Source organism: Manis javanica, chromosome 5, assembly GCF_040802235.1.
Source record: "Manis javanica isolate MJ-LG chromosome 5, MJ_LKY, whole genome shotgun sequence".
NCBI lineage: Eukaryota > Metazoa > Chordata > Mammalia > Pholidota > Manidae > Manis > Manis javanica.
Window position 1 is genome coordinate 20,428,651 of NC_133160.1, and position 21,196 is coordinate 20,449,846.

Below are 21,196 nucleotides of genomic sequence, written 5' to 3' on the forward strand. Positions count from 1 at the left end.
AACCCTGCCCTTATTAAACTGACCCACCCAGTCTCAGGGGCAGCTGGACAACCCCAGACCATTCCCCCAAACGGAGCCACCCATTTTCTTTGGGGAGAGGGAGGTTCAGAGAGAGCCAGTGAACTCAGCTCTCTGGATTGTAGCCTGCTCTCCAGGGCCTGCAGAGTTGGTTTTCACTGCTTAGACCAACCCCCGCTGTTGCATCAGCACAGTCCTTGGGTGCTGTCTCTGGCATCTTAGGGGTGCCTTTGGTAGGTCATTCCTCCCCTGTGACTCAGTATCTTTTTACTGTATAATTTTCTTTCATCCATTTAGTCACACTAAGAGTAGATATTATTACTGCCATGTGTGACTCAGTGTTCACACTTGTTAGTAGACATAATAATGACCCATTTTTCCTGTTGGTTCTCTCCATTCATCCCCTTATACATTTTTGTGGTTGTTTACCTAACCAGACATACATTTACTCATTCAGTTAATGTTGGGAGTCTATGGGATGTAACAACTGTGCTGGGTATGGGGTTGTGAGGTAGACGTGGCATGGCCCTCCACACAAAGTATCTCTGGCAGACTTTTTTTTTAGGAGAGCAAGGCAGAGGCTTTTATTTAGAGAGAAAGCGAGAGGACAGAGCTCCTGGCTCAAGCCAGGAAGGGACAAGAGAGTCCTGGGGTGGTGCATTGTGGCAGACGAGCTATTAAATAAGGAATTGTAGATGTGCTCATGAGGACAAAGGGGAAGTGAGGAACATCTGGGAGCTGGTGACAGAGATGGCCAGGGGTTGCCCTGAGGGAGTGAGGTCACCCCTCAACCCTCTCCTCTTAAAACCCAAACCCAGACTCTTTCCTCAGCCCTGCAGGACCCTGGATGGCTGACCCCTGCTTCCCCAGCCTCAGCTTACCCTTGGAGCTACCCTGCCTGCCTTGTTGTGTCTTGACACACTAAGCTCTTTCCTGTCCCTGGGCCTTCGCACACACCGTTTTCTCTGCCTGGGCTAATCTCCTATGGCTGTCTGTTTGCATGGCTCTTCCTTCTTGCCTCAGCTCAAATGTCCCTTCTGTGGAGAGGGCCTTCCTCACCATGGCCTCTACCATAGCACTTTCCCCTTTTAACTCTATCATATTACACAGGTGGGTTTGTTTTTGTTTTTGTCTCCAGAGCTCTTAACAGTATTTGAATGTTTCTCCTGGTTGGTTTACTGTGTGTTTCCCCAGGGAGACTGGGGGCTACATGTGGAAGATACATGTTAGTCTTGGTCACCTCTGTCCCTCCCCACACCCTTGGTCTTACACAGGGCCTGACATTCATCAATGTTGAATAAGCCTCTCCTACTTCCTCAGTGTATTAGTTTCCTATTGCTCCTGTAACAATTTACCACAATTTTAGTGGCTTAAAACAATCCCAGATTAACATTTTATAATTCTGGAGGTCAGAAGTCTGAACATTAAAGTGTTGGCAGGGCTACCTTTCTTGTGAAGGCTGTGAGGAATAATCCATTCCTTTTTCCAGCTTCTAAAGGCTGCTTACGTTCCTTGGTTTGTGGGCCTTTCTTGATTTTCAGAGTGCATCACTGCAACCTGTCCATCTGTCGTCCGTCGTCTTCTTACTCTGATCCCCTTTCTTCCCTCTTATAAGGACCCTTGCAATTACATTGGGCCACCCAGATATTCCAAGAAAATCTCCTGGTCCCTAGATCCTTAATCACATTGCCAAGTCCCCTTTACCCCATAAGGTAACATATTCACAGATTCTGAGAAAGAGGACATGATTCTTTGGGAAAACATTATTCAGCCTGCCATACCCAGGCCCCCTGAGGTGTGCAGGACAGTGTAGGGTGTGGGCCACTGCCACAGGGCCCAGTGACCTGACCACCTCTTCCCCCTGCAGGATGAGATTGAGGAGCTGCGGGCAGAGATGCTGGAGATGCGGGATGTCTACATGGAGGAGGACGTGTACCAGCTGCAGGAGCTGCGGCAGCAGCTGGACCAGGCCAGCAAAACCTGCCGCATCCTGCAGTACCGGCTGCGTAAGGCCGAGCGCCGCAGCCTCCGTGCTGCCCAGACCGGCCAGGTGGATGGTGAGCTCATCCGAGGCCTAGAGCAGGACGTCAAGGTAAGCCCAACACCGCCCTCTAACCCTCCTTGGTACCTTTGTTGGGGAGTGGGACCACCAGCCCATATGTATTGCCCAGGTCACCCCACAGTGCACTCATTGTGTCCTTGGGAAAGTTACACAACCTCTCTGGGCCTCAGCTTCCTCATTTGTAAAATGGGGTTCCCTGGTGAATCGACAAGCCACCTACCAGGGATGCCCCAGAGTGATACTGTAATATGAATCCTACTAAAAGCAGCTACTATTTGAGTACCAGCCACACTGGTGCTGGACTCATAGCTGTCCCCGCACAGTTCTGTGGAGGCTTTTTTATTGTGTTAATGGAGAGTAGTGAAGGCTGGAGTTGAATAGCTCTGGTTTAAATCTTGGCTTCAATGTGCCCTAATTTTGTGATTTTCAGCAAGTCACCTAAGTTTCAGTTTCCTCATCTATTAAATGGGTATAATAGCAGCCCCTGCCTCACAGGCTTATGTGAGGGTTAGCTGAAATAATACAAGTAAATGGTCACTGTGAGCACTCAAAAACGTAAGCTCTTATTATTATTCTCATTTTCCAGGTGAGAGAGGTGAGGCTCAGGGAAAGGCAGTGCCTGTGCAAGGTCCCATGGCACTCAGTGTGTAGCTGCAGGGCACGGGCCTTCAGCCTCCCCTGCGTCGCTGCCCGAACTCCACGCTATCTGCCTTAGGAGGCAGCAGAGGGATGTGCCGGAGGCTGGCATGTGGGGCTCCCAGAGGCGAAGCCCACCCCGCCTGTGTGTGTGAGCCCTGGGCTGAGGGCTGAGAACTCTGGGGACCCAGGCCCAGCCCCTGCTCTCAGAACTCAGCCCAGTGTGGTCAGGGGGAGGCGAGCTGGGGGTGGGCACATCTGGAGCAGCCTGAGGGTCCTGGGGCGCCTTCCTGCAGCGTGACTTCTGAGCTGAGGCCTGAGGGAGAAGTGACCGTGAGCCATGGCGGGGAGGGGAAGGAGGACCGTGGAGGAAGAGCTCTCCCTTCCCCCAGGCCCAGGGGAGGTTAACAGTCAGCTCCAGCCCCACATGGGCTTTTGCCTCTCCCTCTCCAGTTGCCTGGCACCTGCACAGTGGGATTATAGGTCTACTGTACAGCTGAGAAAACTCAGCTCACAAAGGTTATGTTTCCAAAGTGCAAGTGCCCCTTTACCTGAGCCTGGGAAGCTCAGACGCATCCGAGTTGGGGCCCAGTCGTTGGGGATTTTGCCCGGGACACAGAAGTCAGCCTTACAGAGTGAGGCAGGGTGGAGGATGGCTGGGGCTGGGAGCAGGCTGGCTGGGTTGCTACAGCCTCCGTGGGAGGAGCTGGGAGCAGCTGGTGTGTGTGTGTAGGGGGGCTCTCTGCACTCTGGGCGCAGGGGAGCCACCCTTTCTGCTGGGTTTGAACTAGCCAATCAGCATCAACCTTGCCCCTTACCCGCCCTCCCTTCGCCCCCTCCCCGCCGCTGCAGCTGGAGCACTGAGCTCACCCCTACCGGTCTCTGCTGGAAGCCTCTGGCCCCCACACTGCATCCCACGGGCTGGGCGTGTTCTGGGGCATTTTCGGAGGTCCTCAGAATGCTGACTTCCCCGGCATGGCCTGGGAGGGCCTGATGGACCCCGGGGGGAGGGGCCGGGAGCTGCCTACAAGGGCCTCCCTGGGAACTCCGACTTGTTCTGCAGCTTCTTGGCCCATGCCCCAGCTGTCATGGGGCCACCTGCTGGAGCCTCAGTTTTCCCTTCTGTTAAATGTGGGGCTTCCAGCAGCCAAATCTTCAGGGCTTTTGCAGCACCAGTGATTTTACTGAGCAGGTCTGGTTGGTGGGTACTCCATGAATGAAACCTCAGACCTTGGTGCCCCTTCCCCTGGACTCACTCACTGCAGGTCCTCATGGCCTGCAGGACCCACAGAACTTCAGTGGGAATGTCACCCAGCATGAGGAGGGCCGGGTCGGGTTGGGGGCAGAGACCTGCTCTGCCACTTGCTTGCTGTGTTGTGGACTTTGGAAAGCGCCTTCACATCTCTGAGCCTCAGTTTCCCAATGTGGAAAATGGAGGTAAGACTAGTCCCTACCTAGTGAGATTTTTGTGAGGCTAGAAATACTCAAGTAAGGAGTGCTGAACACAAAGTCCGGCATGGGGCGCTGTCACTCAGCAAGTGAACAAATGTTGGTTGGGCGTTACTGTTGTTCAGGAGAACTTAAAAGGCATGAATAAGACAAGTGTCTGGGGCAAGGGCCTGGAAGGAGATGCCAGAGTCTCAGCCTCTCTGGGTGGATAAGAGTCACTTGGCGGGCTTGTTCACAATGCAGATTCCCAGGACCCGCCCTTGAAGCTTGGGATCCCATGGGAGAGTGTCAGATCCTGGGAAACTGGGATGTAAATTTCACCTGCCGGGACTCCTTTGGGAGGCCAAAGGACATACAATAAAGTGTTTCTTTTCTTAGAAATGGTTGTTGCTTTGGGTTTTATTCCTGGGTGACCTGGGCAGGTTGCCTCCCCGATTTAAGCCTCAGTTTTCCAATCTATAAAATAGGCGTGACCTTCCCAGGGTTCCTGGGAAAATTCAGCCACATAGAACTGCCTGGCCAGGGGGTACTCCTTAGTGAGCATTCCCATCCCCCTCTCTATGAGGATTCAGAGTGACAGGGACACCCTGAAGCTGGAGGCCCATGAGCCAAGGGGCCCGATGAGCAGGGGAGCTGTGGTGTGGGGGCTGCTGCTTGCATTTGGCAGGATCCAGGCCTCAGCACTGTAAACAGTGACCTCATGGCTGAGTGCATTGTTTGCGCTTTGGGGATTTGCCCTGGTTTCCGGAAGCTGCAGCTGCTTCGCATGTCTTAGCCCCGCTACCTTGGCACTAGTTGGGAGGATCATGAGAGGATGAAATGAGACAGGCACGTGTGGCCCTGTGAGCACCTGACACTGTGAACCCTCTGTTAGACTTATTATTAATACTTTTTTGCTGATATAAATACAGGCCAACAGTAGGGTCAGGTTGAGAGCGAGACTCTAGAGCTGATACCCCTAATTTCAAATCTTGGTTCTGTCGTTTCCTTGCTGTGTGACCTTTGGCAAGTGAACTTTCCTTTCTGAGCCCCAAACTTTCCTTTCTGAGCCCCAAAATAGGGAGAAGAAAGCCCCTTCCAAAGGGATGAAGCACTCCTGTGACACCTACTTGGGAAGTCACAGCAGATTCTGTGAATCACCTGAGAGAGGCACGGGGGCCCCGGACCACTGAGGCTCAGAGAGGGGAAAAGGGACAGGCCCAGGCCGCAAGGCTCCTGCCCTCCAGGCTGGCATGCTCTTGTCTCCCATGGGCCTCCATCACGGCACAGGGCTCTGTAGAATCTGAGATTAAGGGCTCTTTTGTCTGTGCTGGAATCCTGTAAGCTGCCTGTGGTTGGGTTTTCTTGACATAGCAGCCCTTTGGGGTGGAGAGCAAATGGGGAAGGAGAGCCTGTAGAGAATGGGCCACAAGGTGAGTGTGGGCTCCCGCAGGGGATGAAATCCAAAGAGTCATTCATAAACCATGGGTAATCCAAGAATCCATAGGGATCATGACTTCTTGGTGGGGAACAGGTTGCCTCTCCAGGTCGAGACCAGGGAGGGGACAGAACGACCCCTCAGATGGAGAGGAGCCCTGGCCCCCCAGCACCTGGTCTCTCACCCCAGCAGGGCCATTCCCTCCCTGTACGTGGTGGGGTGGGTGGTTGTGGAGAACATTCCTAGCCAAGCCAGGGCAGGTGCAGCTCCTCATGTTGCAGCCGTTTACTCCTTCATCTCCCTCCCCTTTCACTTATTAGAGCCTTGGATTTGTTTGTTCGTCTGTAAGCACTTATTAGGCACTTAGTGTGTGCCAGACCATATACTGCTGCTGGGACAGAGATACGGAGGAGCCCAGGCATGTTCTGGGGCTTTGATCTCTGTGCCCCACCACTTCTGCCTCCAGGGCCAACCAGGAAGAATGAATGAATAAATGAGAAGGAATGAATGGAGTGTTGATCAGGCAGGGCTCACTAATAGCCCCAAACTGGGAACCATAGCCAGTTTGGGGTGGAGCTGAACACCTACTGCAGAAACCCTGCCACCAAACTCAATAGTGAGGATGTGGGGTGTTGGGCCAAGTCGGATAAAATCAGCACACAGTGGTGAAGCAGTAATCTGGACAATACATTAAAAATCACATGTTTTTGTGTTCCAGCCATGGGCCCAAACCCTGTATTGTTCATTCCTCATAGCAGCCCTCGTGAGGAGGCTGTGCCAACCCCTTTAACTGATGGCCAGACCGAGACTGGAATAGTTAAATAACTTGTCCTGGCCACACACCCAGTGAATGAGCACTGGAATCAGGCTTGCATCTAGTTTTCCCACCTGCAAAGTCCTCATTCTGATATGGGGGACTGCTCCCCTCCCTTTGTGGATGAGGAAAGTTTAGTGACCTGGAGAGACCTTGGGCCATCCTCGGGGGCCAGCGTCTGGCTGGACAGAGGGATCTTCAGGGGTAGAGAGAGGCAGTAGGCAACCGAGGGTGGGGAGGCAGTGCTGAATTTCCTTTCTGGCCCTTGTTTTTCCTGGCCTGCCTCTCGCACTGCCAAGGGGTCCGGGCTGAGCTGGGCCTGGGCCCAGGCAGAGGGCAGAGCCAGGGAGGGCCTCTTCCCTTCTGGGAGGGAGGAGGTGCCATGGTTATTTCCGAGACTGGCAAGCACGGGGTGCTTGCTGGGCTGTCTGCCGCACACATACTTCTTGCTGATAAAGCCCTTAGACATGAAGCCCCTCATTCACATCCCTAGGGCTCCCCCAGCCCAGCCCACATTTGCTTTGCATGACCCTGAGGAAGTCACTTATGCTCTGAGCCTCGGTTTCCTTGCCAGTAAAATGGGGACAGAATTGGGGTGAAGATGAATGAATCTGACACACAGTAGATATTCAACAAATGGTAGTGCCCAGCCCACTCGGGGATGGAGTCTGGTTGTGAGTTAGCAGCTCTGAAAGGCCTTCCTCATCCCCAGACCCCCTTTTCTGGCCTCACCCCCAGCCAGCAGGGGACAAGACCAAGGGTGTTCTTGAGGAAATGGGGAGCTGTTGCTGCAGAGGCCTGGAGCCAGGGTTGGAGTTAGCCACTCTGTTAGCTCCTTTATGTAAGGATGACTTGGACACCTGCCCAGCCTTTGTCATCTGGGGCATGTTCTATATCTCAGACAATTGGAAACAGGCCTTGGGGTCACACTGTGACTCCAGCAAGTCATGTCCCTCTCCAGGTTTCATCTTCTCATAGCAGCAGCCACCACTCACCCAGCGTTCACTGTGCAGGCACAGGGCCAAGCCTGTTTGTGCAATAGCTGATTCAGTCTTCCTGTTGGGCCCATGAGGTGGTACTGTTATAATTGCACCCATTTGATAGTTAAGGAGACTGAGGCATAGAGTGGGGAAATGATTTTCCCAGCATCACATGCTGCTTACTGGCAGAGATGGGGTTTGAATGGCTCTGCAACCTCCCATGTTGCTCTGGATTTCTACTCTGGCTCACTTTCCTCCCTTTAAGATGACCTTCTGGCTCTGCCACAGGCTCTCATGAGAGCTGGGCAAGCGGGTGGATGAGAGACCCTGGAAGCATTAAATGCCCAAGTAAGTGAAGAGGAGGTCCTAGGAACAGGCAGGGCTCGTATAGCTTTCCAGGGGCTGGACTGTGATATACACACTGTGGACACAGGGTGCCTGAGTTTGGGTTTTAGTTCTACTGCTTCCTGGCTGTGTGATCCTTGGTGAGTTACTTGACCTCTCTGCACGTCGATCTCCTCATCTACTAAGTTGGGATGGTAAGAGAACCTGCATGCTTGGGGGTTTGCTCTATCGTGAAGTGCAATGGTCCCTGACCCTGTTCACACCCTGCTCATCACCCCCTCCTGCCCAGGTCTCTAAGGACATCTCTGTGCGGCTGCATAAGGAACTCGAGGTGGTAGAGAAGAAACGGGTGCGGCTGGAGGAGGAGAATGAGGAGCTTCGGCAGCGGCTCATCGAGACTGAGCTGGCTAAGCAGGTGCTACAGACGGAGCTGGAGCGTCCAAGAGAGGTGAGGGTCCCATCCAGGCAGGGCCAGACCCGGGGCAGGTGGGCATGTGCTGGCCCCACGCAGCCAGTGTCTCTGAACTCTGTCTCTGCACAATTATTTGTTCATAACTGGTAGAGCTCTTCATTCATTCCTTCCTCCAGCACACATTTCCTAAGCACCTACTATGTACACTGTGTGCTGGACACTAAGGACAGAGTGGTAAAGTAAATGGAAGATATCCAGTTCCTGTCCTCAAGGAGCCACAGGCTAATGAAGGACACAGTCACCATCAGAGAACCACAGCTATGGGAGGATTAGCTAAGAAAACATTCAGCACTGCCAGCACAGGGCCTGGCCCTCTGTGCCTCAGTTTCCTTATCTACAAAATGGACACCACTGCTCTGAGTCTTTGTGAGAGCCAGCTGGGCTGACTTGTGGGGACATGCTTTAGGGACTGCCCTTTGGTGTAAAGTCAGTGCCAGGGCAGGGCCTTCAGCTGGTGTATCAACACAGATTTCAGGACAGTAGACACTTTCTGAGTGGGGCCCCAGACATCAGCCTCTGCATGTCCCACCACCTGGCATGTCCTTCCTTCTGCTGTATTGTAGGTGTACAGCATGTTAAACACCATCCTAGACACTTTTATCCCAACAGTTTTCATAAAGGGCCAATGAGGTTATAATTATACCCATTTTATGGATGAGAAAACAGTCTCTGAGAGAGGGAGGGATGTCCTCAGTGTCACACAGGGCCAAACGGCTCTGCAGAATGATGATTAGAAGCCATCAGCCTAGGTGACTCCTAAGGGCTAGAATCCTTCAGAACTCAGGGGTCCGTGTTCCAGGTGGCCCGAGGTGGCTTCCAGCTGAAGAGGCACAGCTGGGCCTCTGCTCTTTGCCTGCATGAGAGGTATCCTAGGATGTACATTGCTCTGGGGCACTCCCCACCTTCCCTGAGGGCAGGCATGCCAGCATTCCAGGACTGAGACAAGACATTGCTCTGTGGATTGTCTGTTTGATGTGCAAGAAGCTTCTTGATGTGGAGACAGTGGGTGTTTGTGGCTGAGGGCTTCTGTGGAGGCCTGCCCCACACCAGGGTTGGGTGAGAAGGACCCCTTCCCCTCAAGTAGCCTCCTGCCCCCATAACCTGTGCCCCCTTCACATATCTTGTTGCTGCCACACTTGATAGTGAAAAGGGGAGCTAAATTCAGAAAGCACCTTGGAGGTCAGTCAGCCTGTTCTATTGCAAAGGAGAGGAAACAGGTGCACAGAGGGATGGCCTGCCTGAGCTCACCAGGCTTTTCCTTGGCGGAGATGTGGTGGAGATGTGACTGAGACGTGAAGCTGCTTCCCCTTCTAAGTCTCGGGTTTTTCATCTGTGACATCAGGATAATAACAGTACCCAGCTTATGAGGATTTTTATGATCGTTAATAAGATTGGGTAAGCATAGAACACTATGAAGAAGTTGAAAAAAATACAGTAGTGTGGCAGTTCCTGAAAAAATGAAACAGAATTACCATGAGCCAGCAATTCCACTCTCCGTATATACCAAAAAAAATTGAGAGCAGGGACACAAAAAGATGTTTTTACCCCTGTATTTGTAGCAGCATTGTTCACAATAGCCAAAAGGTAGAAACAACATAAATGTCCACTGATGGACAAACAGAAATGTAGTCTGTACATACAGTGGACTGTTGATCAGCCATAAGAAGGAATGAAATACCAACATAGGCCACAACATAGATTAACCTTGAAGATGTGGTGCTAAGTGCAATAAGCCAGACATGAGAGAACAAATATTAGTGATTCTACTTACAGGAGATAGAGTAGTCAAATTCAGAGAAACAGAAAGCAGAATAGAGGTTGCAAGGGGCCAGGGGGAGGGGAAAGGGAGAAGTTAGTGTTTAATAGGTAGAGAGTTTCAGTTTGGGATGATGACGAAGTTCTGCAGATGGATGGTGATGATGGCTGCATAATGATGTGACTGTACTTAATGACACTGACTTGTACCCTGGAAAGTGGCTAAAAGTGGTAAATCCAAATATACAAAGTTATGTATACTTTACCACAGTTAAGAAAAGAATAAGGTAGACATATGTGTACTGTCATAGAAAGATCTCCAAGGTACATGGTTAAGCAGGGAAAGAAAGTTACAGAACTATACATATTGTGCAATCCCAGTAATTATTTTGAAAAGCCATACAAAGCAAACTGGTTTTGAAGCATGTGTGCATATGTGCAAATGCATAGCAAAAGTCTAGAGGAAAATTCCCTGAACTGAGGGGTTAGAAATGGTGAGAATAGGATGAGAATGACTTTTGCTTTGTATTCTTTTAATGCTGTAGTTAGATGTTTTTCTTTTTTGCACTTGTGAAATTGTAAAGGCAGCCAAGCCTGTAAACAGCTCTTTGTACATAGAGCTGCACATAGTAAGTGCTTGAGAAATACTAATCCACTTCCCCTTGGAAGGTCATGTCAGTGAGGCTAGTTTAGCTCCCCCTGACGTGCCCCTGGTGTCTCAGGATCTGGGCCTGTGGCCCTGTGTTTATTTGCTGTTTGCTCTCTCCCTCCTCCCTCCGTTTCCTGACGTGGTTTCTATGGAGATGAACCTCCCTAGAGCTGCTGAGTCCCATCGTGGAGATCTGCCTTTGCCATCCTGACAGGTTGTTGCTGTGGCGATGCTGTCACCAGGCTGAGAACAGGAGCCCCTGGCCTGAGCTGCTGTGGTTGCCATGGAAATCCCCCTTTGCTAGAGAGAAGGGAGAGTGGCCAGCCCTAGCCATGCTCCTGGTGCCCGGCTAGGCTGCAGCCCAAGGATCGTAACACTAGCAGGATCACTCCCCGTTCTTGTAGTTTAGGCAGAAAGCCAGCATCAGTGTTGACGTGATTTGTTATAACATAGCTGCTGTGTCTGAGAGCTTGCTCTGTACCAGGCACCACACTGGGCATTTTATGTACTTCCTCATGTTATGCAGCCGATAACCTCTCAATGTGTGTTGTCCTGTTTTATTATTTCTATTATAGTCTACTTGGCAATTTTTTAATTGCAATATAACCCATATACCATAAAAGGCACCATTTTTAAGCATACAGTTCATTGGTTTTTAATAAATTCATGATGTTGTGATGGTGTCACAACTATCACCATTGTCTGTTTCCAGGACATCTTCATTGAAACCCTGTACCTGTTAGCAGTCACTCCCCATTCGCACTTCCCTTTAGCCCCTGGCAACCACTAACCTACTTTCTGTCTCTATAGATTTGCCTATTCTGGAAATTTCTAATCCATGGAATCATATGATCTTTTGTGACTTCTTTCACTTAGTATAATGTTTCCAAGGCATATATATGTTGAAGCATATATCAGTAATTCATTACTTTTTATGGCCAAATAATAATCCATTGTATGGACAAAACACATTTTGTTTGTCCGTTCATCACTGATGGGTATTTGAGTTGTTTCCATTTTGTGGCTGTCGTTAATAATGCTGCTGTGAACATTCGTGTACAGGTTTTTATGTAAATGTGTTTTTAGTTCTCCTTGGGTATATATATATACCTGCTGTATTGATTGATTTGCTGTATATAGATGGGAGTGGGGAAGGACAAAGGTGGGATTCTCACCTAGGACTCTCTCTCCAAAAGCCACACTGACTTCTGGTGATGCCCCTGCCCTCCTTTCCCAATCCAGGGGCCTTCCTAGGACCCTGCTATGTTTTCAGACCCCAAATCAGCTTCTCATTCCAATGAGTACTACAGGCTTCTTGTCCTGATTCTCACCGATGGGGCAGGAAGGGCACTGACATGTCATCAGCTGGGTTCAAGTCAGTGCTGCCGGTGTCCTCGTCCTGGTCTGTGTGGTACAGGGCAGACTTGAACTTGGAGTCACACAGGCCTGAGTTTGAATCCTGCCTTTGCCACTTACTTGCAGATAGCTGTAACACTGGACAAATCATGTTACTGTTCCAGGCTCAGTTTGTTCATTTACAGAATGGACATATTAATCCCTACTTTTTAGAGGTGTTTTTGAGAATCAGTTGAGACAGGCAGGTAAAGTGCTGAGCAGAGAATAAGGGTGGGGTAAATACTGATTATCTTTATCGCTACCCTTACAACCCTCACAAGGGCTGTGAGTCCAGAGAAGCGTTTACCATCATTTAACAAGCGGTTCTGCTGCCTCCAGTAAGGCACTCTTCCAGGGGAGCTGCTAGCAGCCCCTGGGAGGAGCAGTTACATTGCATATCAACCCTCACAATTCCAGTGACTTGTGATTTGGAGCTCCTGTGTGAACCACTCTTTGTTTCCTGCCCCCAAAGGGTCGCCCCTGCCCCCCGGCCAGGAGCCACACAGCTTCTCTGTGTAGCTGCTTCCGCTGCCCTGGAGGAAGAATACCTTGGTCTGGGAGATGCACCCCCACCCCAGGACCCCTCTAGAGTAAATTTTGTACACACAGCAGTCTGTGTTTTCAGTGAGACCTTTCCAAACATCTCCAAATTTGGCAGAAATCTGCCCAGCTGTTTTGGCAGAACATTCATTTTATTTCTTGAAGGTTGATCTTCGTTTCATGGAAGCATGGAAGGTGTTAGAGGGCAGGACCCCTCCAGAGCTGTACCCAGGCAGCCTCTGTGCTGGAATGCAATCTACTAGTCTCCAGGAGGACAGGGAGGACACACCTCATCTTGTTACTGGGACCGCTAGACCAGGGATTCTTAGAGGTGCCTTTGGCTGCTCAAAGTGGCCTGTGACTGCTGTGGGTGGGGAAGCTCCTGCTGCATGACAAGTCAGAGTGTGCGCTTGGGGTCCTGCGCTTGCTGCTGGCATTCCTGTTGGTGCCTGGGTACCGTCCTGCCCTGTTCCATCCCACCCTCCCGAGGCCCAGGGCCAGAGCATCTGCCCCTGGGGGCTCCACAAAGGGGCTCTGACAGGCCCTGGCCCCCTTGAGGGGCACCGCAGACCCCCAGGCTGCCTGGCCAGCTGCTGCCCTGCAGGGAGAGGAAGATCTTTGTGCTCTGTGAGCCTGCCTTGTTTTCCCTCCAGAGCTGCAGAGCAGTGTGGGAGCCCAAGAGGTGGAGGAAGGGTCAACTCCAACTAGAAAAGGCTGGAACCACTCTGGTCCTGGGAAGGTTTGCTGCTTTGGGCCCTCTTTGCCCACTGCTCTCCCTTTCCGGTGAGGCTCATGCCCCTCAGAACTTACTACATTCAGCCTGTTGGAAAGGTGCTTCATGACTTTTCTTGGGGAGATTTTAAAATGTCTGTGACTTTTCCCCTCCATGCAACTGTTAATATATGCTTAGTAGAGAAAGACAAGAAAATACAAGTAAACCCTTAGGAGAAAAACATGCCCTTGTAATCTAATACACAGAGGGAATTATTCTGAGACATTGCCAGATTGCTATTTGGGTGGGAGGTGCATCTACTTCCTACAGGGTTTTCTATTTATATGCACCCACATACTGAAATGTATATGTATATATGCTTTTTTTTTTTTTTACTAAAAAAGTAATACAAGCTCAATGGAGCAATAATGTCATTACCAATGCACATAAATGCATGCCTAGCATACCTCTAAGGATGGATACTGCAGACTGGTTGCATGGGTTGCCCCGGGCAGAACTTGTGACTGGGTTCACTGTATTCCTTTTTGCGCTTTTTGAAGTAGACATGTGAGTGTGTTATCCAAAATATAACAGAAATAATAGGACCCATACCCAAAATAAAAGAAGAAATCCTCCCCTAACTACTTCCCTCAGTTCTGCTCCTGGCTCAGTGTCACCCATGATTAGCAGTTTGGTTTGTAACTTTACAGGCCTGTATGTTCATACAATGTATATTTCCCTATGTAGTTTTTTAAAAATAAAGATGGGATTATGTTGTATAGTTTCTGTAATGCATAGAATAATGTAACATGAACATAGACTGTGATTTCAAATGCTGAATGTTGTGGGTTTTCTTCTGCCTAAGGTGCTTATTATAAAAATCAAAGATCACCGAGTCAAGTAAACATGGGAAGGAAAGAAAGTCTAAAAGAACACCGTCTATTTCCATATTTTAAACACAGAGCAAAGCCTAGGAGGAACTCAAGCTGACCATCAGCTGTGGTCACCCTCAGGTTGGGGAGGAAAATGGGTGGGGGTATAAACAGGGGTCTTCTGCTTGGTCACCAGTGTACAGCATCACAGTGAGAATGTATTTTTGTATATTATTTTTTAAAATAATGTGTAATTAAAAAATATTTTTAAAGAAAAAACACTGGAGGACTATGTCTTCTCCCCCAACAACAACAAAAAAAGTGTGGGTGAAGAAAAATGCAAAGTGCAAGTTCCCTGCATTCTCTTTGCTAAGAATTTGACTGACCCCCACCATGCATATACTAAACGGTATACACGCACATCTTATTTTTATAAAAATGGTAACATGTTCTGGGTTGTTTCTAGTAACAGCTTTATTGAGATAACAATTCACATACTATAAAGTTTCTTTTTAAAGTATACAGTTTAGTGGTTTTTAGAATATTCCTAGTTGTACAACCATCACCACTCTCTCATTCCAGAACATTCTTATCACCCCAAAAGGAAATCCAAGCTCATCAACAGTCACCCCCAATTCCCCACTCCTTCAATCCCTGGCACTCCTAGTGTACTTTCTGCCTTTGTGGATTTGCCTATTCTGGATATTTCATGTAAATGGAATCATACACTGCGTGACTGTTTGTGATTGGCTTTTTTCACTTAGCATGATGTTTTCAAGGCACATGCGTGTTGTAGCATGTATCAGGTCTTCATTCTTTTCTGTGGCTGAACACTGTTAATATTCCCTTGTGTGCACATGCCATGTTTTGCTTATCTTCCATCAGTTGGTGAACATTTGGGTTGTAGGGGTTTTTTTACAGGTTCCTTCTGTAAGATGTCAGAGGTTTTACCGTGTCAGTGAATCACACTGTCTGTCCTTTTTAGGGGCTTTAGGCTTTCTATTTATCTCATTCTCTTATATGTGACAGCTGGGACCTCTCAGTGCCTTTGGAGATCCCTGGCTCCCCTTCCCGTAACCCCACTTCCTTCCTCCAGAGAGTCTGCAGTGCTTAAAGAGGCTGTGGTCCTTAATCCATGGCTCAGGTTTATAAATGGTAAGATGGAGTTTCCAGGAGAGGAAGGGGTCCACCCAGGATTATAACCTTAGTGTTGTGGGGTTCCCAGAGTTCAGCTCTCAGTCCCTCTCCTCCTCAGTTGTGATAAGCAGGCCCAGATCTGCAAGCCTGACCCCAGAGCCCCACCCTCACCACTGCACGTGGGGCTCTCCCTCTGAGCACCCCCCTTCTAGTCCCCATTTGTGGGAGGGAATCCTTTGTGGAGGGACTTGGTTTGTGGCCCTCATCCCATTTCCTACTCTTCCTTCCCTGCTTTTGAAAGATCCCAGGTTAGCCCATCGCAGGTACTGGCTCCCTGCTCCTATCACCCAAGCATCTGAAATTCAGCCTCTGCCTTCCTGCCTCCTTTGCATTTCACAAGGTCTCTTGAGGATTTGATTGGGTGCTAAGATATACTTAAGAGCCCGTCTGGAGTTCATTTCCCTGCCTCTGTGTTCCCAGCCTGGCTTGAGTGTTAGAATCACCTGGGAAGCTGTTTCAAAATACTTGATGCCTGGGACCTACTTTGGACAAATCATATCAGAATTTCTGGGGTGGAAACTTGGGTATCAGTATTTTTTTTAAATCCCCGCAAGTAATTCTGTTGTGCCACCCAGGTGCAGAGCCACTATGTTAGCTCCCCTCTGGTCCTCATCAAAGAAGGCACATTTTCTTTCTCTAAGTCTTTGAGATTAGATCGAGTGGTGTGTCAAGAAATGGTTCCAGCTCAGCTCTGGATTTGCTATGGGACCTTTCTGTCTGTGTCTGTAGCCTTCAATAAAGTGTGTGTGTGTCGGGGGCGGGGGGGTTGGATTAGATGAGTGGTTCTCACCTTCAGGGATAGGGTATGAGAGGTGGGATGGGGAAGGCATGTTTTCAAACCACCTGGGAGCTTTCTCAAAAAATATCTGCTCAACTTGAAAACTCAAAAGCTACTTAAGTGTGGTTCTATATAGCAGTAACATGAATCACCCCTCTCATGGGAAGATGTGTGCAATGGAGCCACTCATCTAACTGAGTAACTTTTTTAAACATTGAGAAACTTGAGAATGTTATTTTAACATTTCCTCAAGATCCCCTCCGTAGGGCTTGTGCCATTTGCATTCTTGCATACCTGCTGCTCCATAGCTTCACCAAAAGGATGTGTTGTCAGGTGTTTGGATTTTTGCCAGTCATGATAGGTGAGAAATGGTATCTTAGTATAGTTTTAATTTGCGTTTCTCTATCATGAATCAGGTTGAGCGTCTTCTAAGTTAGGAACCATTACCTTTCTTTTCTAGTTTTTCCTGTCTCTTGCCCATTTTCCTGTAGGTTTGTTGGCCTTTTTATTCTCTATTTTCCAAAGCTCTTTAGGTATTGTGGACATTAACCCTTTGTCAGTGTAATAAATTGCAAATACGTTTTCCCAGTTACTCATTTATACTTTTCCCATTTCTTAGGATATTATTTTTTCCATGTAGAATTTGCTTATCTAATCAAGTGTACTGATTTCTTGTATAGCTTCTGGATTTTTGAATCATGGTTATTATTATAGCCTTATTTTGTTTTCATCTGCATGAAAACTTCCAATTTAAATTGTAAAAAAATGGTCAGTCCTTCATCATTTCTAAGCCTCCTGTGTAATTATGATTTCAAATTCATTTCGTTTCTTAGTATTCATTCTGAATTAAAGTTTTCTCGCTTGGATGCCAGGGCCATGAGGACAGGATTCCTGCTGGGATGGAGCTTTGCATGTGGCGGCTTATGGAGGAGCCCCCTGGAGTGTAACACTCCAAGGGAGTAAGGCTGAGGCGTGGGAGCAGTCCCACCAATGGCCGCTGCTGACCCCGTGGTGCTGTAGAGCCGGGGTGGCCCTTTAGAGTTGTCCTGAGTTCAGGCAAGGGCACACGGACCGGTCACCCCAGGGAGGGCACCTGACCTTCGATGAGATGGCTGCCCTCAGCCAGGGGCCATCTCTGGGAGGGGGCTCATCTTTGAGGTCTTAGCTAGGGGAACAAGTGCCCCAGTCCTGAAGGAGGGGTAGGGAGAGATGGGGTGGAGCACAACAGCATCTTCCCCAGGACCCTGTCTGTCTGTCTTGGTCACTGCTCTGTTCTCTATGCCTGACTGTGCCAGGCACAGAATTGGTGCTCAGGAAATCTTTGGTGACTGAATGGAAGACAAACCAGAACAGAAACCCAGATTTCTGGGTCTTGGCACAGCAGACTTGATCACAATGTGGGGGTGGGAGAAGGGAGGAAGCCTGGGCAGGTGTGTTCAGAATCAACTCCTCCAGTGCTTCTGGCCAGTTGCTCATTTGCAGCCCACTGGGTGGTCTTGAGGGCCCTCTGGCTCAGCAGTTGGTGCTGGTTAAGGTCTGGACCTGGCTGGGCAGGGTGGGAAGGGGCTAGGCTGGGTAGGGGCCCCTCAGTGACTGCTCTGTGGATGCCCACCACCTTCATGAGCTTTCAGCTCAGTTTTCTTAAATCTCTCTCCAGCATTCCTTGAAGAAAAGAGGAACTCGCTCCCTGGGGAAGACAGACAAGAAGTCTTCCATGCAGGTACTTTCCCGAAGCCGCCACGGTCCCCTTTGCAGGCCCCCAACAGGCAGGATTTTGTCTGAAGGTCTGAGTCTCCAGAGGTGCTTGCCCTTCCCCAGCTTCTCCCTCATCCTCCCCTTGTTCATTTTCTCAGCTTTGCTGCCTGCCCGTTTCCCTTCCCAAAGCCCTGAGCCCATGGTTCCCCCATGTTCAGACAGATGAATTGCTGTATGCAGCCCAGGTCCGGCTTAGAGTACAGTTAGCCTTGGGTGGTCCTGGATTGTCAGGGTGCTAGGCACTTTCCATACATTATCTCATTAGTCCTCTCCATGGCTGTGAGGGAGGGAGTGTCGTCCCCTTTCACAGATGAGCAAACTGTAGCAGCAACAGTCACCCTGGCAGAATGTTGCCTACTCCAGGAAGCCCTCCTGGACCCCTCAGTTATGTGTGGTGCTCCATCTTTGCCACAGTGTCAACATCCCCCTTGCTGTTTCCCTTCTGGACCTCCCAGTTCCATGAGGGTCAGCACTGTGTCTGATTCATTCCTGTGTCCCCAGCACATAGTTAGTGCTCCCTGAAATGCTGTGGCTGGTGTTGAGCCTTCAAACACTAACCATCCTGGGTGATGTCTGTCCTTGTGCCCGTCGGGCCACAGGAGGACAGTGCGGACCTGAAGTGCCAGCTGCACTTTGCAAAAGAGGAGTCAGCCCTCATGTGCAAGAAGCTCACCAAGTTAGCCAAAGAGAACGACAGCATGAAGGAGGAGCTGCTCAAGTACCGCTCGCTCTACGGAGATCTGGACAGCGCCCTGTCCGCTGAGGAGCTGGCCGATGCACCCCACTCTCGTGAGACTGAGCTGAAGGTGCATCTGAAGCTGGTGGAGGAGGAAGCCAACCTGTTGAGCCGCCGCATCGTGGAGTTGGAGGTGGAAAACCGAGGTTTGCGGGCCGAGATGGATGACATGAAAGACCACGGGGGCGGCTGTGGGGGCCCGGAGGCCCGCCTGGCCTTCTCTGCGCTGGGTGGCAGTGAGTGCGGGGAGAGCCTGGTGGAGCTGCGGCGACACCTGCAGTTCGTGGAGGAGGAGGCAGAGCTGTTGCGGCGCTCCTCGGCAGAGCTTGAGGACCAGAACAAGCTGCTGCTGACTGAGCTGGCCAAGTACCGCTCGGAGCATGAGCTGGACGTGACGCTGTCGGAGGACAGCTGCTCCGTGCTCAGCGAGGCCTCACAGGAGGAGCTGGCGGCTGCCAAACTGCAGATCGGCGAGCTCAGCGGCAAGGTCAAGAAGCTACAGTACGAGAATCGCGTGCTCCTGTCCAACCTCCAGCGCTGTGATCTTGCCTCCTGCCAGAGCACACGGCCAATGCTGGAGACGGATGCCGAGGCTGGGGACTCTGCCCAGTGTGTGCCTGCTGCTCTTGGCGAGGCACATGGCCCCCAGGCCACCCGGCTCTGCAGAGCCAGGGAGGCTGAAGCACTGCCTGGGCTGAGGGAGCAGGCTGCCCTGGTCAGCAAGGCCATCGACATCCTGGTGGCTGATGCCAATGGCTTTTCGGCTGGCCTCCGCCTGTATTTGGACAATGAGTGTGCTGACTTTCGGCTGCATGAAGCCCCTGACAACAGTGAGGGTCCCAAGGACACCAAGCTCATCCATGCCATCCTGGTACGGCTGAGCCTGCTCCAGCAGGAACTCAATGCCTTCACGAGGAAGGCGGACTCGGTCCTTGGGAGCTCTGCCAAGGAGCAGCCTGAGTCCTTCTCGTCACTGCCCACCTTGGGCTCCCAGGTGCCCTCCAAGGAGATTCTTCTGGCCAAAGACCTTGTCTCAGACTTCCAGGTAAGATGTTCCAGTCACAGGCCCTATTGCTATTCTTTGATATGAACTTTTTATTGAATCATAACATACAGACAGAGAAGCACACAAAGCAGGATGAGTTTTCCCAAGGTGAGCACACTCAAGCGATCACCCAGAACAAGAAATAGAATGTGACCAGCACCCCAGAGGTCCCTCCTCATGTCCCCTTCTGGCCACTCTCCCTGCTCCCAAAGGTGACCCCTCTCTTGATTCAATTTTGTCTTTCCTTAAGCTCTTTATAAACTGCTGATCATAAGTACACACTCACCTGTGCCTGGCTTCTTTCATCTCCCGTTCCGGTTGTGGTTGCACATAGCCATGGTTTGTTCATTCTCATTACTGGATATGATTAACTGAGTGAATATACAACTCACCCACCTGGTCATTTACTGTTGATAGAGGTAGGGGTTGATTCCTAAGCCCTATCGTTTTGCCAGGTCACCCTTCTTTGCTGGTTTCTTTTGCAATTTTGTATTTTGAACCAAGTGTTGTTTTTAAAAAACTAAACCAAAACCCCAGTCAGGTTCTATGCAGAGGCAAGAAACGTGGCTCTCTAAAGGTAATGAACTTCCACTATTGAGGTCCATAAGCTACTTCTTAGAAGAATTAAAATAGCAAATGTACTTGTTCCAGAAAAAGGCATTATTGCCAAAGTAATCCATATTCAAAGAGCTTCAGAAGTACCTGGCGAAAAGGATGAAAGACCCTCTCTCTAGGGAAGTACTGTTAACAGCCTAGAAGATCACCCTCTAGTGCAGTAGCCATTTAACCCCATGTGGCTACTTAAATTTCAATTAATAAAATTTACATACAGTTGAATTCAGTCCTTCAGTCTCAATAGCCACATTTCATGTGCTCAGGAGTGGTGTGTGTGTCATGGAACAGATCTAGAATATTTCACCATGATAGCACGCTCTTCTGAATCTTCCTCTTCAGATACTCTCTGTATGTTTTTCACCCAGATTGTTTGATGTGATGCCTACTGTTACCACACAGCTTATTTTTCTTGTGTTATGATTCTGTTTGTTCATTTACTTACGATGCTCTGTTTATTGTTCATACACGTTTTATGCTCAGAGCTGGGTACCATGTAAGCAAACACAGATAGGATTTCTACCCTGTATCCTTTAGTGGGGAAGAGAGATGATAATCAAACTACCATGCCAAGGAATTTGATTACAAACTGAGATGAGGGCTTTCAAGAAAAGGTACTTGGTTCTGTGGACCAGGAAGTTTGACCTAGATCCTGTGTCAGGGAAGGCCTCTGATCTGAGCCAAGATCGGAAGGATGGATTACCAGGGGAAGGGTGTCCTAAGCAGAGGGAACAGCCTATGCAAAGGTGTCATGCTGGAAGGGGCATGGTGTGTCCAAGTGTGCCTGGATTGCAGGGAGCATCAGACAGGCTTGCTCTTCATCCTGAGGACAAGGGTAAGGGTTTCCCATGTCTGCAGACATTTAGCTCTTTCTCTTTGACGACTACTTGTTGGAGTTACGCCGTAATTTCTCTAATCTGTGCTTTGTGGACCTGACTTGATCTTGTTTTTCTCATC

At 49.7% G+C, this 21,196-nt stretch overlaps 1 protein-coding gene across 4 annotated transcripts in view; it reads left to right on the plus strand.

The window, feature by feature from the left end:
* The window catches only part of MTCL2 (microtubule crosslinking factor 2), a 69,911-nt gene that overhangs the window by 16,875 nt on the left and 31,840 nt on the right, over positions 1–21,196 (plus strand). For all 4 annotated transcript variants that reach the window (XM_037012713.2, XM_037012710.2, XM_017674441.3 and 1 more), the window contains exons 2-5: positions 1,886–2,110; positions 8,011–8,169; positions 17,749–17,811; positions 18,446–19,627. In XM_037012713.2, coding sequence (XP_036868608.2) covers positions 1,886–2,110; positions 8,011–8,169; positions 17,749–17,811; positions 18,446–19,627 — 1,629 coding nt within the window. The remainder of the gene's footprint in view (positions 1–1,885; positions 2,111–8,010; positions 8,170–17,748; positions 17,812–18,445; positions 19,628–21,196) is intronic.